Below are 19,278 nucleotides of genomic sequence, written 5' to 3' on the forward strand. Positions count from 1 at the left end.
TTTTCCTTTTAGTAATTTTCTTTTCTAGGTATCAAACTACGTTAGCTTAATTTTATTTTAATGTTTTTTTGTCTATATATATATATATCAATTTAATAAAATTTTAAATTTTCCGAACATGTAAGTAATATGAGATGATCGCGCACGTTTACTTCCGACAGCATTTACGGAATTAATTCCTAAAAAGCTGGAGCAAGAAATATATATTTACATAGATTTATGTCTCCGATATTGCCATGATACGTAAATCTTGAATTTGTTTGACCACTCGCCAAATCAAGATTCTCTCGGAAAATACGAGAGAGAAAAGTCTCCCCCCGGAAATCTCGTAATTATCCAATTCAGAGTTCAGATGCACCACCGAAAAAACTTCGCCTACTGTCAGCTCCGCCGCTGATGCGTAGCCACCGCGAAGATTTCGTTGAATAAGCTGAAAGCGATGAAATCAGAAGCAGTGACCCTGATTCTTGTGAATCTAGCTGGTATAATGGAAAGGGCAGATGAATCCTTGCTGCCGGGGGTTTACAAAGAAGTTGGTGCTGCGCTGCACGCAGATCCCACGCGCCTCGGCTCGTTGACTCTCTTCAGATCAATCGTTCAGTCGTCTTGCTACCCGCTTGCCGCCTACTTGTCGGTGCGTCACAACCGCACGCAGGTTATTGCTCTCGGCGCAATCCTTTGGGCCGCAGCTACTTTCCTCGTCGCCATTTCTTCTACCTTTGCCGAGGTTGGTCGCCTCGCAAACCCATAAAAAAAATATTTTTTTTTCTATTTTGGAGTGGCATGCGCATTAAGATTCTTTCGTGATTTGGAATTTTTCTGCTGAGATTAACGAGGGAAATATCAAAGAAATCATTTTGATTCTAAGGAAATGCACCAGAGGAAATCATGTTTTTAGCTTTTATATTTCACCGCAATTTATCTGCGTTAAAATACTGAAAACTCAGAGATTTGATCATCTAATATAGAAATTAAAATTATTTTTGGGTTTATAATTTTCTTGTCCTTTTCTTTTTCGAGTATTTATGGCCTTCTTTGCGCAAAGTTCAACTAGCAGGACTGGATTTTATTTTGAGCTTATGCAACGTGATGTCCTGCTGCTATATAACCAATAGTTAAAATATAAAGCTCTTATAAGTTTTATTAAACTAATTTCGTGGAGAAAGTGATATTATGACAACAATTGAGAAGCATACTTATATAAAGTGTTTGATTTTCATGTTGGGTGAGGGAAAGCCCGACGGCTAGTTCTTTGTTCATCCTGGGCGAGCAAGGGTACTCAGTTTTACGTTTAAGCTCTATTCATAGAATAAGTTGCATCTTCTTCTCTGGTCTTTTTTGCTTTATCATTTACTTTTCTTTCATCCCTTTTTAGTGTGCGGAACTCGTATTTTATGTGATTGTCAGCTCCAAAAAAGTGATTTAATTTGCTAGAATTGTCAAAATGAAATTGGTGCAAACATAGTTATTAAAATCTTACTAAGCGTGTGGATAGGCTCAAGGTGCAATGAGTCCGAGTTTTTGTGCTTAGATGAATGCCAATCCATATCCCTTTAATTAGGTACACACCATGGACATCAAGCTAGCGCCTTGGTGTGTGCCTTAAAGGCCTAGGCTCCATTTGAAACGTGATTCGGATGTAGGGATTGTGTAGTTTGAGTGAAAAGTTTGTTGTCATTCACACGTGCTTACTCTTAAAGTAGATTTGGCTTTTTTTTTGTTCGTGGTTTTGTAGAATAAATTTATTAATGTATCTAATTTTTTAAAAAATCATTGTTCAGTAGGCTACATTTCAATAAGACTTGTCACTCAAATTGAGATTTGAGCTTTGGGGCCTAGCCTCTGGGGCGGATATGGACCTTTGTGCCTTTAATAAATGTTGTATATTTTGGAAGGAAAAGCAAAAGAATAACGAGAAAACGAAATTGTGAGTGAAAGAATATATGAAACATGTAGAATTTATCGGGAACTCTGAATTTATTTTATTTCTTATTTATTTTTCATGTGTCCTTTCTACATTATAATGACTCATCTATTCGCTATTTATGTAGACTCAAACTAATTCATGCAAGTACTCTGGAACTAGAATCATATTACAACCAGAGAATCCTAATACTAATACAACTAGGTTCCTATAATTTACCCGGTTAACGTGGTTTGCAGTTGATGCGATCCGGGTGAATCGGGTGAGCGAAGTCGGGGCAATCCACCGGATATGATTTGTGTTTTGTTTAAGGAAATGAGCGAGGAGATGAATCTGTGAGCTATAGCTTCCACTGTGACCTGTAGACAAGGAGATGAACTCGTGAATGGGTGTCAGATTTGTGTCCGGCGTGATCACTCCGATGCTTAAGTCAGCAGGTTGAAGACGAAGAACACAAATGATATATGTGAGGATAACAGTATTGTGTTATTCTGAGGGTTTATTGTGCACACATCGAAAGACAACGGCTGTGTGTTCAAACGTCATAAAAAAAACTACGTTATTCTAATATATAAAATATAAAAATTTCGATAATCCTAAAATATAGTAGTACATAAAACTGAATCAGCTTCATGAGTCATGTAAATCATCACTTCTCCCAGACTCCGAAGCTTCAACTCCAAGATTTTTCCTGGAAGAATTCATCCTCTTTCCCAATGTTGAAACCATCAAAGAACGCAAAAACTTGCTTTGTTCATGCACGGTGTATTGATGATGTCAGAAGGTTTGTTTTTGTTGGCTACAAATAGCTTTGTACCCTTCACGGCTTCACATATATGTGAATTCTTTTTGCTAATTGAAGATGAATTTTACTAGCACAGTGCATATACTTGGTTGTCTCCATAATTGTCAGTTTTTTCCTCCCCACAACTCCATTTTGTCAAGGAGTGTATGGTGCTGTCGAATGATGTTCATTGCCTGCATTGCTATTTATTGATGGTTTTTCCTTTTGTCCTTTTTCATCTGCGTGGTTTAACTGTAGCCTCCGTGTAGCCCTCCAGGCCATGTTTTGTTGACAATGAAGCCTTATTTGTTTCCTATACTGACAAGCAAAACATTTAGGAAGCTCCTCCAATTCAGGTAAACCCATTGTTCTTAATGGCGGTCGAGGTTGCCGCCTAAGCGAGATGTGGCCGTCGACTGTGCATCGCCTTTGCCTTAGGCGGTTCTGTAGGCGGTAGAAGATGAACAGAGGTGGGCGAGGTGGACATGGCTGGTGAGTCAAAGTCAGCAAACTTAAAAAACCAACTAATTATTAATACACTTATACAATTTCTCTTTCAAAACATAATAGTACCATTAGCCCACTATTTATTTGCACTTATAAATTGTATTGAATTATATAAAGCTTATCTATATATAAACATTATTTAATTAGATAGGTTACATAAAGAATGATTATTTGTTATTGAATTGCTTGATTATATATAATTATGTGTTAATAATAATAAAAAAATCAACTGCCTAGGGGCCGAGGGGTTAGGCGGTCACTGACCACCTCTCCACCTCCTACCGCCATTTACAACACTGTGTAAAACTTTCACCAAATTGTTTTATTCATAAAGGTACAACATAATGCTCTTCATTCTTCATTAATTAAATCAAAAGCAAAACTTTTATCTTGCATTTTGAATTTGAATACATCTTGGCCTTTTGCATATTTGATCACACAGTTTTTATTTCAAACATTATCTTATAGCCTTTTTCCAACTGAGAAACACTCAAAAGTCAGAAGGTTTTGATTAAGCTAATAAAAACATTAGAAATTAATTTCAACCCTTAGTGTCCTTCAGTTGCTACAATTCATTTACTTTTTACAACAATGTATGCTCCTTTTCCAACTCTTAACTTTAGAAATCATGGTCTCATCATGCTCTTTGAAGAGCTCTCAATATAAGTCATGTGGTTTGTACAACCACTATCTATGAGCTAACTTTCTGTAGATTTATTGGTGGCAAAGCATGATGCTGCAAACAACTACTCCTCTTGAGGTTGATCTTCAATAACTTTTTGTTAAGTCTTGCATATATCATCTCCACGTGCCCTAACTAACCACACTTATGGTATCTTGCTTTTGGACTCCACCAACACTTGTTTGGGTTTTTGCAGTAAGGGCGAGGTGGAAAGACTCAAGTGTTGTCATGTCTTTTCTCGTTCTTTCCTTAAAATTTGTTATGTGATTTGGCTTGGAAATCACCCTCCCCTTAGGTTTTTGCCTCAGAAGTTTCATTTGTTCTTGTGTCTGCATGCATTCAATAACTCTACCAAGGTACATGACAGATCTTTTGAGTTTTGCAATGATGAAATCGTGGCTTCAATTTTTTTCCAGAATACTAAGATCTTTTGAACAGTTTTAGTATTAGAAAAACTTGTAGCAAGGAATCTTATTTTGTTGATAATTCCGAGAAGTTTGTCAGAATATTCTCGATTATTTCTTATTCTTTCATCTTTTGCATCTCAAATTCTCGAATCAAATTCAACCCTTGCATCTCTTTGATCCTTCTTCGCTTCAAGAAATCCTAAAATTTCCTCGGTTGTTTTTAGTGTCATTATTCTGGTAAAAACAGAGGTTGAGACCATAGTTTGTCAACCGCACGTAGCAAGGGTATTTGAAAGTAAAGCGCCATAAATATATCAATATATAATATATAGCATATAGTAACATCAGTTCAACAGTTCATGCTTAAATAACAAATATATAAGTTCAAAGCATACAAAACATCAATTCTAAAACTAGAAAAACATAATCTAAAATTCATCTTCATCTTCATCTTCATCTTCATCATGATCGAGAACATCTTCATTTGAAATTGCACAATGCTCGGCATCATTCTTTTCTTCATTTTCTTCATCAAAGTCGAATTCATCCTCTTCGTATGCAAGATTAAGTATAGTAGATGTTCCTATTGGCTTTTTACTTCTAGACTTAGATGTGGCCGCCTTCGAGTTCCTATAGGTGTAGATGTGGTTGCCTTCGAGGCCCGCGTAGTGTAGGGGTTGCCTTCGAGGCCCTTTTGGATTTCCTCAATGTACAAGGAGCTTCATATACTCCAACAACATCTGCAACATCTTGCCAAGTCAAATCATCACCATCATGAACAAAGTCAGGCTCTTCATCCTTCGGTCTCCCTACGAACCATTCATTGTCATCATCTACTTTACTCAATATGATAGGATCGATGGTATCAGGACTATCGTATCTATGTTTTAGAGCTCTGTTGTACTTAATGAACACCAAATCATTCAGGTGTTTTTGCTTCAATCTATTCTTTTTCTTGAAATGAAGCTGCATTTATTTATATATGTTTACACATGAACGAATTCTTAAAACTTCACAGAAATATTAAATAAAAATTGTAATATTATAAAGGCTTACATGGTCAAACACATTACAATTGCGCTCACAACCAGAAGAGCTACAAGTGAAATTGAGTATCTTCTGGGCAAATTGCAACTTTGGTGTCGAATCTCCATATGAGTTCCACAATGCAGCTAGTTAATGCCGATAGTTATATTAATATTTCTCGTTGAATTTATTTCAAAAAATAGGAAAAACTTGTCCTTGAGACATACTTTCATACCCGGTGATACAACATTTCTCATTTCGATTGCAACTTCCTTCCCAAAATGTCTTTCGGCTTGTTTGTATTTTAACAACTCAGTATGTATTTTTCTCTCTTGTCTCAGGATCATGAGTCAACCTACTGATTGCATCGTACAACACCGTAACTACTTCCTCATCTTATTATATCTTAGAATTTGAGTAAAGAACGCAGGGTTCAAGAAATAACCCGCTGCATGCAAGTCTTGATGTAGCTGCGGCTGCCACCTATTGTCAATTATCTTAAAAACATCTTTGTACCTATCTTTATTATTACCAAAGGCTTTTGCTATTTTCTCCTTAGCCCTATCTATTGCGCGTATATATAACCCATGGCAGGCTTCTTCTCCCCATCCACCAACCGAAGTACCTCGAATAATGGGCCACCAACTTTCATAGCATAAATGATAGAATTCCAAAATGAAGGCATCAATATAATTTTATGTGCTTGCTTACCAGAGCGTTCCTTAACGAATTTGCTTTCTCCAATTTTCTGAAGTAAACATATTTCTGAATTTTGCTTATGCTGCTGAAAGCTTCTTTAGTCAAAAATGCATTGGCAAAAGATAAGGTTTCTTTGGCCTGTGAACTCTCTCATCATGTTCAATAGTATAGTTTGGTTGTAAATATATCCGTAACATCGATTGCCCGCTCAACTGCCCTCTTCAAATCCTCAAACATCAAATCCAAACAATGTGCCGCACACGGGCCCGCTATAATTTTGTATATTTCTCCATCTAACTTCTTTCCAGTAAAGAACAAGAGCATGATACGTTAGTTAATCAAACCTAATTAATGAAAGTTAAAATATGTTGTAACTTAATATGTTAGATTTTCTCACAATCTTAAAAATTATTTGATGCACTGTCGGTGACCACTTTAACAATATTATTCGCCCTGAAGTTTTGCACAGACTTGTCAAGAAACTCAAACATCTTCTCGCCAGTGTGAGAATAGCTAGATGCATCAACTGATTCAATAAACATGTTACCTTTTGGGGTATTCACCAAGAAATTGATAAGTGATTTCCTCTCTCTATTTATCCACCCATCAGCCATTAAAGTACAACCATTTTTCGTCATCTCCTCCTCATATTGTTTCAAAATCAGCTTTGAATGGTTGATCTCCTCCTTTAAAAGAGGTTCTCTCACCTCATGGTAACTATGTGGTTTCATCCCCGGACCATACCGTCCAATTGCTTCGATCATTGGTTTGAAGTTTTCATGTTTGACCGCATTGAATGCAATCCTTGCATCATTCATTGTACGATGTCAAGTTTAGTACTGGTATGAGTACAGATATCAATCCCACGAGGAGTAATTATTTAAAACTGTATATTAAGTATCATAATTGACATAGTTCAACTTTATTTAGAAAATTCAATTAGATAGTTGATAATCAATTCAAAAGTCAAAACAAATAACGAATCCTATTAATTCTTAGCACGCAGTTGAAATTCAATGAGTAGATCAATCTAGATATATGATTTCGTCTGGTCTCCCCTATGCTAAATTAAAATTGACTAACATGTTATTAAATTGTATCATGTTTACTAACCAATAACTCGCAATTTTCCTATTCCCTTTTTCAAGTGATAAATAGAACTGTATTATCTATTACCGATTTTAATATGTCTATTCAAAATCACGTAACACGTAATAAATGCAAACAAGGTTCTCTTTATGGATTCGTCAGAGTTATACGTCTTTTGCACGTTATAAACATCTGACGATGTGATTTTCCCTGTCCTAATTTCGATCACCTCTCTCGAGTGTTAGATCTTAATTATTTGATCAATCGAATTATGACAAGTAATCCAAAAGTATTAAGAACAAGAAATCACAAATAAACACGATGAATTAATTCAATGAAAATTCAAAACGTCAATAACATAGGTTCAACCAAGACTACGTCAATCTCTAGAAAATAAGATTAGTTCATACTCGAATCTAAATCAATACAAAACCTGTTTGTAATCATTAAAAACGTAAAAGTAAAGAACCGAATTAGAAACGTGTTGAAGAGAGATGAAAGGGCGTCTCCGTGTCTGGATTCGACGTTTTGTATCTCCGTTTTTCGCGTTCCGTCTTCCGTGCGCTCTGACTTTTTTCTCTCCTATATGAATTATAAGGATAATTTAAGTGCACAAAATGCACTTATCAAATCCCCCAAACTTGAACTTTTGCTAGTCCCGAGCAAAAATAACAAAAAAAATACGCTTCACGGAAGAAATAACGCTAACAACTAAAGTCATTGATATGCAAAAGTGATATTGGCCTCCGACTCATCTATTTTCATGTAATTCATGATTACTCAAAAGTCACGTGCGTGTGTGCTATGTCAATGCTCATTTTCCCAATCAACTGCTCAAATAGATTCACAACACTTACTAGCCTTATAAACTCAAGAGATTTTCAATTCAGTTTAACCCACACTTCATTAACATACAGATTCACTTACACAGATCACAAAGGACTTTATTGGTGATTATTTGGTTCATAAGATATTCAACACAAGTATACCAAAGATGAAGTCACACAATGAGATGCTTGCTTGCAAATGATTAAAGTCTATACTCGTTGACCATGTTTATCAGGTATCCATAAGCTTGACTTGAACAACTTTTCTCCACTAGTATATTGGATAAATGTGACAAGGTTAATAGGTCTTGTAGGCTTGTAACGTTAGGCTACGGCTCATGACTACAATAAAGGTACGGAGATCAAAATTTGAGAGAAATATTTGAACTTCATCAATTTCACTCATTTTCATTCTCTTTTCATTCATCATCCACTTATTGTTTTCTTCTCAATCATATCCTCTATTTCCCATATATATATTTTTTCTTTTCACCACTTTTTGATTCCTTCTTTTTGTCTCTTTTTGAACTCCTTTTTGCACGTTCAGTTTTTCTTTTTCTTTTCAAGGAGTATTTGAATCATTACAACACCAATGAACTTATTTCTCTCAAAATTTAGGTAGGACAATAAGTGTATAAGCTTTCTTAGGTAGTTGTTGTGGGATGTAGAATAGATACAAGTGAGGGCTAATTGTATGTCATCGACACACACCACTTGATTTTTTAGCAGGCTCAAAATGGGACATTAGGGATATTTCATGTTGATTTGGTAGGCTCAAAGTCTCAACGGTTCCAGAGATTGCCTAAATCATTCCTATGTCACATATTATCCGTATTTCGCCTCGAAAAGTGTTCAAGCAAGTTCTAGATTTCCGTCAATCCATTAGTCAACTCGTATAAACCAATCACATTCATTTTTCAATAAAACGGATATATGAGATAGGTGCACAAAGAAAAATCAAACATCTCAATCTACTCAAGGCTCAATGAGGTAACAAACGATAATAACAATGAAAACAGGTCCCAAGACATCGAGAAAGATTGCCTAGGTCATTTCTGTGTTTGCAAATGTGTCAGTTAACGTCATGTGAGAAATACTAAAATTCAGATCTCTATTGTCTATTTAGCATCACAAGTATGTAAATTGTCTCTAAGCATTGATAATAAATATGACCGTGCAAAGATATTTGTGACTCCCAAGTTATCGTGAATACATATATGCATTAAAACCACGATTTCATTTTCATCATTGGCCACACAACGACGTATCCATGACTTTTCCTGACAATTCTAGCATGCAATAAAAAAATAAAGCTATTGTGCAGAAAATAACTAACAATGAAATAAAAACTCAAAACAATTAAGCAAATTGACTCCCCCAAACTTACAGTATGCATTGTCCTCAATGTATAAGCAGGAAAGAATGGAACAATCATACCGTCCACGACAAGCGTCAGTGCTCGCCGTCACCATCGTCGTCATCCTCATCCATGTGCTCGGGTGGGGCCTGTGGAGCAGGTCCGGGGTACTGGGGTGGCCATACCGGTGGCTGGGGAAACATCGGATCCTCTGGACCGATAGGTGGAAACCGCTGAGCAAGCACGGAAGTGAAGTCCATCATATATCCCATAAAATGGTCGTTGCGGAACTGAAGTGAATCCAGCACCTGGCGCTGCTCAACCAGTAACCTCCTCTGGTCCGGCAACTCGTTTTCTAGCCGCCGAAATCTGTCTCCCCTACGCTGTCTGGCTGCAGCAGGTGGCGGTGGCGGTGGTGGAAGATGTGGTTGTGGGATCTCCTATTCGTCCGGAAACTCACGGGGAACATAGGAGGCGGCTCCAAAGAAAGCAACAATGGGGGCCTTCGGCTTTAGCACTGGTTTATCAGGGGCCCATGATACGCCGGCCTGTCGGCATAGCTCGGTAACGATATGAGGACAAGGAAGAGCAACCGTGGCTAACCCTGCACCTGCTTTCATAATCGATCCATAGTTGATTTTCCCCAAATCAACCGATTTTCCCATCAGAATAGCATAGACCAATGCACCTTTGTCTTTTGTCACATCGTAATACTGCTAGGACGGGAGGATCCGGGCTAATACAAAGGATGTTCAAGCACTTGCGTTAGGGCCCATGTCGGATTTCTTTAAAGAAATAGGCCCGCTCGAGCTCTTTTTCCAGGCAGCGCCGGCTTCACATATGGTCCGGATGACCTCTGTATAATCAACACCCGCTTCGAGTAATTCATTGTACTCGTCATGGTCGAGGCTGGGCATCTGATATATCATATTGATCATTCGAGAGTCGAACGACACCAATTGACCTCGCACCAAGACTTTAGACTCGTCATGACGAATCCGGAGATTTGCATAGAATTCTCGCACAATCGAGATTACGGCATCCAAAGGGTGTTGTGCAAATTCAACCCATCCTCGGCGTTCCAGTTCCTCTATTTTAACACCACGTGAAATTGACAAATTGAATCCCCGTTCCGGGATGATGGGCCTTGTCATAGAGCTATCATATACTTGTTGGGCCTCCTCATTCCAAAATCTGTGAGCATCAAAGCTTGAGGAGGAAAAGACACCCTTTTTCGATTTCTTTTTCGGCGCCATGGAATCAATAATCCAATACTCACACCCACACACTAAATTCAAATAATCGAGTAGCTGAGCAAATATAATCTCACCACACCAACAAATCCGGTTAGCAACGCAACGTACAGCCCAGTCACAAAATGATTTAGAATAATTCGAAGTACCAAACTCACGATATCAAAAGTTCCCCAAATAAATTGAACCAAATTCTAACAATTCCAAAGATTCGAACAAAATCTGTATAAAATCTTTACTTGTACTAGAGAGTGATCATAAATCGGAGTGTGGTCGGAACTTTGGCGGGAGGTGGTGGTCGGCGTTCCACGTTGTGCAGCGGCAGCGGCTGTGCTGAAGAGGGAGAGGGGCGGCTGTTTTTCTGAAGGGAGGGTTGTGTATTTCTGAAGAATAGTTCTCGCCCCTTTTTTTTCTTAAACTAGGTCGCGCGCATATGCGCGCCCTAACCCGCGCATATGCGCCGAGGTTATTGTCATGCCTTCTTGTCATATCGCGCATATGCGCGCCCATGAGTGGCGCATATGCGCGAAGGTCTCAGTCTTCCGAGTGTTTGCGCCTTGTCTTCTCGCGCATATGCGCGACCTGAGTGGCGCATATGCGCGGCCTCCCCTGCCTTCCGAGTTGGGCGTCGCGCATCGTGCGCGACCACCGCCTCCCACCAAAGTTCCGACCACACTCCGATTTATGATCACTCTCTAGTGCAAGTAAGGATTTTATACAGATTTTGTTCGAATCTTTGGAATAGTTAGAATTTGGTTCAATCTATTTGGGGAACCTTTGGTATTGTGAGTTTGGTACTTCGAATTATTCTAAATCATTTCGTGACTGGGTTGTACGTTGCGTTGCTAACTGGATTTGTTGGTGTGGTGAGATTATATTTGCTCTGCTACTCGATTATTTGAATTTAGTGTGTGGGTGTGAGTATTGGATTATTGATTCCATGGCGCCGAAAAAGAAATCGAAAAAGGGTGTCTTTTCCTCCTCAAGCTTTGATGCTATCAGATTTTGGAATGAGGAGGCCCAACAAGTATATGATAGCTCTATGACAAGGCCCATCATCCCGGAACGGGGATTCAATTTGTCAAATTCACGTGGTGTTATAATAGAGGAACTGGAACGCCGAGGATGGGTTGAATTTGCACAACACCCTTTGGATGCCGTAATCTCGGTTGTGCGAGAATTTTATGCAAATCTCCGGATTCGTCATGACGAGTCTAAAGGCTTGGTGCGAGGTCAATTGGTGTCGTTCGACTCTCGAATGATCAATATGATATATCAGATGCCCAGCCTCGACCATGACGAGTACAATGAATTTCTCGAAGCGGGTGTTGATTATACAGAGGTCATCCGGACCATATGTGAAGCCGGCGCTGCCTGGAAAATGAGCTCGAGCGGGCCTATTTCTTTAAAGAAATCCGACATGGGCCCTAACGCAAGTGCTTGAACATCCTTTGTATTAGCCGGATCCTCCCGTCCTAGCAGTATTACGATGTGACAAAAGACAAAGCTGCATTGGTCTATGCTATTCTGATGGGAAAATCGGTTGATTTGGGGAAAATCATCTATGGATCGATTATGAAAGCAGGTGCAGGGTTAGCCACGGTTGCTCTTCCTTGTCCTCATATCGTTACCGAGCTATGCCGACAGGCCGGCGTATCATGGGCCCCTGATAACCAGTGCTAAAGCCGAAGGCCCCCATTGTTGCTTTCTTTGGAGCCGCCTCCTATGTTCCCCATGAGTTTCCGGACGAAGAGGAGATCCTACAGCCACAGCTTCCTCCACCGCCACCTGCTGCAGCTAGACAGCGCAGGGGAGACAGATTTCGGCGGCTAGAAAACGAGTTGCAGGACCAGAGGTGGTTACTGGTTGAGCAGCGCTAGGTGCTGGATTCACTTCAGTTCCGCAACGACCATTTTATGGGATATATGATGGACTTCACTTCCGTGCTTGCTCAGCGGTTTCCACCTATCTGTCCAGAGGATCCGATGTTTCCCCAGCCACCGTTATGGCCACCCCAATACCCCGGACCTGCTCCACAGGCCCCACCCCAGCACATGGATGAGGATGACGACGATGGTGACGGCGAACACTGACGTTCGTCGTGGACGGCGCCAAAAACTTGTTGCGTATTTTCACTACCGCAAGTATACGGTGTCAAGTTTTAGTACTGGTATGAGTACATATATCGATCCCACGAGGAGTAATTATTTAAAACTGTATATTAAGTACCATAATGGACATAGTTCAACTTTATTTAGAAAATTCAATTAGATAGTTGATAATCAATTCAAAACAAATAACGAATCCTATTAATTCTTAGCACGCAGTTGAAATTCAATGAGTAGATCAATCTAGATATATGATTTCGTCTGGTCTCCCCTATGCTAAATTAAAATTGACTAACATGTTATTAAATTGCATCATGTTTACTAACCAAGAACTCGCAATTTTCCTATTACTTTTTTCAATTGATAAATATAACTATATTACCTATTACTGATTTTAATATGTCTATTCAAAATCACGTAACACGTAATAAATGCAAACAAGGTTCTCTTTATGGATTCGTTAGAGTTATACGTCTTTTGCACGTTATAAACATCTGACGATGTGATTTCCCCTGTCCTAATTTTGATCTTCTCTCTCGAGTGTTAGATCTTAATTATTTGATCAATCGAATTATGGCAAGTAATCCAAAAGCATTAAGAACAAGAAATCACAAATAAACACGATGAATTAATTCAATGAAAATTCAAAATGTCAATAACATAGGTTCAACCAAGACTACGTCAATCTCTAGAAATAATATTAGTTCATACTCGAATCTAAATCAATACAAAACCTGTTTGTATTCATTAAAAACGTAAAAGTAAAGAACCGAATTAGAAACGTGTTGAAGAGAGATGAAAGGGCGTCTCCGTGTCCGGATTCGACGTCTTCTATCTACGTTCTTCGCGTTCCGTCTTCCGTGCGCTCTGACTTTTTGCTCTCCTTTTTTCTAGTGTGTCGGCTGTGTTTTTAATTTTTTTCTCTCTCTCTTTTTAAGGCTCATGACTTAACCTAAGGAATCTGGAATTCGCGTTGCGCGCATATGCGCGCCTCTTTCTGTGCTGGGATTCTTCTCGCGCGCATGTGCGCGCGCGCGGAGTCTTTTGTTTTGCTTCGCTGGAGTTCCTTCGCTCGCGCATATGCGCGCCTCTTTTGGCGCATATGCGCGAGTCTTTCTGCTTTGCTGCCTTCGATATGTCTCGCGCGCATATGCGTGCCTCTGACTCGCGCATATGCACGCGACTCGCTGCCTTCATGGCTCATCATTTTTCTCCAACCGCCTTTTCCGCTCCTATTTACGCCCATGTAGTATCCTCACCTAGATTCCTGCGAGCACATAGAAAACAATAGAAGACGCATAATTCCGTCAAGAAACTAACAATCTATACGAATTACAAGGATAATTTAAGTGCACAAAATGCACTTATCATTCATCCGCTAAGGTTTTTATATTTTTAAATCCTCCAACAAGATGTTTTTTGAGCCTTATTATCCCACCCTTCATAACTTTTTGGCAAAAGTTGCATAATATTCAAGCAACATTCTTGTCTGAGTTGACTATCCTCCCACAGTTCCATCCAATATCGTTTTTCTTATAACTTCTTGCAAGTTTTACATCTTTTAAACTCTGAAAAGTAAGGAAAAAACTTTTCGTTGTAAGTATTGAATATCTTTAAATTAAGAAAAGTAAAATCTTGAATTAAGAAAAGTTTTAACATCTGAAAATTAAGAAAAGTAAAGTCGAAAATTATTGAAAAACCTTTAATAGAATAATTAAAATCTGAAAATTATTGTAAATGCAGAAAAATGAAATTATTGTAAAATCTGAAAATTATTTTAAGTTTATTCATTGAAATATCATACAAGACACAAAAAGCAAGAAATGCCGAAATATATAATTTCCAGCAAAACCTAAGACCATGCCAAAAAAACTAAAATCAGGAAAAAAAAAAGAGAGAGAAAAAGAACCGAGAGCATAATATATCCGCGGCGACATGAAGTAAGTCCTGCGGCCGACAACCCGAAGTCCGGCCAGCCACTAGCAATAAAAGAGGAGAAGCAGTGGAAAATTGTAGGGTTTATGTTAGGGTTGATTGAGAGAAACGGAGAAGATTGAAATAGAAGAGGAGAGACAATGTTGAATTGAAATAGAACTGGGCTTTAAAATGATGCAAAAGGGGCTTACAAAGTATGCGTTACTTTAAAAAAATGTTTTGTAGCTTTGCTTTTATGATAGTCACGCCATCGCGAGGATAGTGGCGATAGCGCTCGCTACTTGAAAGTGCAGTGTGCGTAGCGCCCCGTAGCCACGGAACTTTGCTTCGGGTCCCTACACGCAATAGCGAGAGCTACGCTCGCTATTGACAACTATGGCACTTGAGAATACTGCAAACAAGGTGGCTCTTTCTTTTGATGTTCTTTGCTTCTTTTTTTTTATTTTTTATTTGTGCAATAGTTGGATAGTTTGACAGGTCTGGAATTTCTTATTCTTCTTCAACAGCTTCCCACAAATCATTAGAATTCAGATATGTGTCCTTTCCTACAGCCCACAATTGATAATATGTTACATCAAACATTGGACGTGCAATCGCAACGGAAAAACTTTATGAACTCATTCTGAAAATTTTTAAATCTCACATATCTCTCAAGAATGTGGCTCTTGATACCATTTTATTGTATATTTTGGAAGGAAAAATAAAAGAATGATGAGAAAAACAAATTCTAGACTTCAAAAAATAAATGAAACATTTAGAATTTATTGGGGAATTCCTGAAATTATTTTATTTCTTATTTGTTTCATGTGTTCTCTCTATTCTATGATGACTCGCCTGGTCACTATTTATAGAGACTCAAACTTATTCCTACTAAAACTATAAAATTAGGATTGAGAGAATCCTTATACCTATATAACTAGGTTCTTATAATATAATATAGTAGTAAACTAAACTGAATCAGCTCCATGAGTCATGCAAATCAACAATAACTGTAGTTGCAGGATGAAGTATAATTCACTATATTTTCTTCCATACCCTAACTTGCCTTATAGGATGTTTTAGCTGATTTTTCTTGTTTAATAGGTTGCAATTTCAAGAGGTCTGAACGGGATTGGACTTGCCATCGTTACCCCTGCAATCCAGTCCCTTGTTGCTGACTCAACCGACGAAAGCAATCGTGGCACCGCTTTTGGTTGGTTACAGTTGACTGGAAACCTAGGTTCCATCATTGGTGGACTTCTTTCCGTACTTATAGCATCTTCGTCATTCATGGGTATCCCTGGTTGGAGAATTGCTTTTCACCTAGTTGGAATCTTAAGTGTTCTTATTGGCATTTTAGTGGGCCTCTTTGCCAATGATCCTCGGTTTGTTGATGCCGATGGTAAAATGAAGGATCAACCTCCACACAAACCATTCCAAGTAGAAGTTAAGGACCTGATTAAAGAAGCAAAAGCCATTATAAAAGTTCCCTCCTTCCAAATACTAATCGCTCAAGGTGTATCAGGATCGTTCCCTTGGTCGGCTCTGTCCTTTGCTCCGATGTGGTTGGAACTTATTGGCTTCTCCCATAAAACAACAGCAGTAATCTTGACTCTTTTTAATATTTCTGGATCTCTCGGGGGATTGTTTGGAGGAATGATGGGTGATGTTCTTGCTAAACGTCTACCAAATTCTGGTAGAATTATTCTATCACAGATAAGCTCTGGTTCTGCTATTCCTTTAGCTGCAATTCTGATATTGGGTTTGCCTGACAATCCATCCACCGCGGCAATGCATGGTTTAGTGGTTGTTATCATGGGTTTGTTAATCAGTTGGAATGCTCCAGCAACTAACAAGTAGGTAGCTTGAAACTATGTTTCGTTTTGTTGGATAAAATTTTCCTCTTTCCTAAATAAATGGAACTAACTAATTTTGAAGTGCATGTAAAAGAGATGGTGGGAACAATGTCCATTTTGAAGTCCTATGCCAGCAAATTGAACATTTAGTCTTATTTACTTGGTTTTCCAAGATAGAAGTGGATGGTTTTTTGGTAGTTTATGATTTGGCCTTTTGCTCCCAAAGCATTGTTGGTCAAAAATATATATTAAAAACTGAAACTTTTGGGCCAACTGATATAATGTTCGTTTGGCTTATAAGAATTTAATCCTACATGAACTAAATAATTAACTTACCAAATTGCAAATACACACGCCTACAGATGTGTGAATTTATACACAAGATGTGTAGATTTGGATTGGAGATACTGATCCAACGACTATAAAATTTTAGGGCATGTAGAATGTTTACTTACTAATTTACGGAACAGAAATCATACCAAGTTTCAGTCTGTTTTCCTCTGATCGTGGTTGTTTAAGCAAACTGAGTTTACTTAATTAGTATTTAATTGTTGACTCAAGCAACAGAAGAAATCCTTAAGGCCCTTGCATTACTGAGTTTACTTAATTAGTATTTGATTGTTGACTCAAGCAACAGAAGAAATCCTTAAGGCCCTTGCATTCATTCACAGGGTTACATATATCTCAGGTTTGCAGTAATTACAAAAACATCCAGTTAATTTCGAAAATTACGTCTCCCCTTATATTTACACTCGTTAAGTTTAAAAATTACATATACCTCGCTCGAGGTATATGACTATCTTACAATAATGCCCTTGAAATGGCGGTTGTAAGGTAGATAAAACCCTCAGGAGATATGCATGTAATTTTTAAACTTAGCAGTACAACATCGGGTGAGGTAAATGTAATTTTAAAGTTAGCCGGGCTTTTTGCAATTATTGTAAACCTGAGGAGAGATGTATGTAATTAACCATTCGTTCACAGGCTGCATTGATATGACTAATTATTTGATGATTGGTTCCTCTAATGTTTTTAGTAGAGTTTGTGCTCAAATAAATTTCAAGTCGAAGTCAACAGATCCGCTTTTGCTTAGAAAGCTTGTCTGATGCCGCATCATTCCACTCCTTTTTTCTTAACAAAATGAGGCATACTTCGAACATATCTTTTATTGTGACAACTATGCCTATTTGAGATGTGGTAATTTGCTGTTTATTCGAGCATCAAATCGTATGATTTAAAACAATTCGAATATTTTGCTTATTTCCACTGATTTTCTGTCATGGCTATTTTGCAGTCCTATATTTGCAGAAATAGTTCCTGAGAGAGCTCGGACAAGCATCTATGCTCTGGATAGATCTTTTGAGTCTATATTATCTTCATTTGCTCCACCAGTTGTCGGGATTTTAGCTCAGCAAGTTTATGGCTATAAACCTCTTCCAGAAGGATCAGCAGACTCGAAAATTATTGAAACTGATAGAGAAAATGCCGCTTCACTTGGCAAAGCACTTTACACTGCAATAGGAATCCCAATGGCAATATGCTGTGTCATCTATTCATTTCTCTACTGCACATATCCAAGGGACAGGGATAGGGCGAAAATGGATGCTTTAATCGAGTCAGAGCTGCAGCAGATTGACACAGATGATTCTGCTTTGATTCAAGAATATGATCAGCTTCATGTCTCTGAATCTGGTCAATCAAACGGGAAGGAGAGAACCGTGATAGACGTTGAATACGAAGCAGACGGAAGTGTTGATTTAAGCGAGAATGATGAGCAGAGGTTGTTGTCTCGTGATCTGGCTTTCTCAGATGCACACAAATTGTAAAGGTATTCTCCACTTCCTATATTCTGACCGATTTGTTGCCCCGTCCAATGATCTTGGTCTTGATAATTTTACGTTAAATCACACATGTCATACACGTGAATCTTTTTAGATGACATCGATCCATATCTAACGATGTAGAGTTCGAAGTTTTGTCGTTGTACTTACATATGGGGAACACCACTTACTTCATGAAAGAAACATTCTTGTTCTCTTCGAGTTGTGATTTTACATTTTTGAAAATGTGGTTACTTTATTGGAGGACTTAAATCGGTTTCATTTGAATATATTTTTTATTTGTGAGATATGTTTATATAGGTTTGGATTTGATGGAACTCACTTGGAATATCACGAGACAATATAAAATATGGCACATCCAAATCAATCTCAAGTGGAGAGCTCATGTCAACAACAGAATGAAATATTATTTAATAGTGAAATAGTGTTATAAAAGACGTCGTATAGGATCGTCCACGTCAATTTTTATAAAGACGGATGCCTCTGGACACGGTTAGAAAAATCGGACGTTTAGACTGTCTAGTTGTTGTCTAATTTAGTATATAGAATTTTTATTTTTTCAAAAATAATTGTTCGATATATTTTTCAATCAAATTGTATCGAATAAAAATGATAAATATAATTGATTTTCAATCTGATATCCAAAAATTATTGGAAAAATATGAAGATGAACAAAAAAATTTAAAATTCACGTAAAAGAAAAATCCTAGGTGGCCGCCTCAACTACTAGGCGGTGGGTGATCGTCCACATACCATTTTTTAGAACATTGTGAAAGAGTAAGTATTTTGTGAGACGATATCATATGTCTATCTATATCAGTGAGACGAGTCGATCCGATATATATATATATCATGAAAATTAATATTTTTGGCACGAAAAATAATATTTTTTCATGAGTTGAATATGTTCGAAAATTCATCTCATAAAATTAACTCGAGAGACGATCTTATTATAGTTTTTGTGATAGTGGAAATGTCATGTCAGGCACCCCTATCAAAATCTG

At 38.0% G+C, this 19,278-nt stretch overlaps 1 protein-coding gene across 2 annotated transcripts; it reads left to right on the forward strand.

Moving 5' to 3' along the window:
• The first annotated feature begins 165 nt into the window (after positions 1–165).
• On the forward strand, positions 166–18,559 carry LOC142522241 (uncharacterized). Of its 2 annotated transcripts, none has more exons than XM_075625468.1 (3): positions 166–727; positions 15,682–16,433; positions 17,728–18,559. In XM_075625468.1, the coding sequence occupies exons 1-3, from the start codon at positions 440–442 to the stop codon at positions 18,257–18,259; spliced, it is 1,572 nt and encodes a 523-aa protein (XP_075481583.1). In that variant the 5' UTR covers positions 166–439; the 3' UTR covers positions 18,260–18,559. The 2 variants fall into 2 exon arrangements, with proteins under 2 accessions (XP_075481583.1, XP_075481584.1); XM_075625469.1 differs by lacking the exon at positions 166–727 and adding an exon at positions 14,600–15,000.
• Positions 18,560–19,278: the final 719 nt, after the last annotated feature.

Source organism: Primulina tabacum, chromosome 13 (genome assembly GCF_025594145.1).
Source record: "Primulina tabacum isolate GXHZ01 chromosome 13, ASM2559414v2, whole genome shotgun sequence".
In the NCBI taxonomy this organism is placed as follows: domain Eukaryota; kingdom Viridiplantae; phylum Streptophyta; class Magnoliopsida; order Lamiales; family Gesneriaceae; genus Primulina; species Primulina tabacum.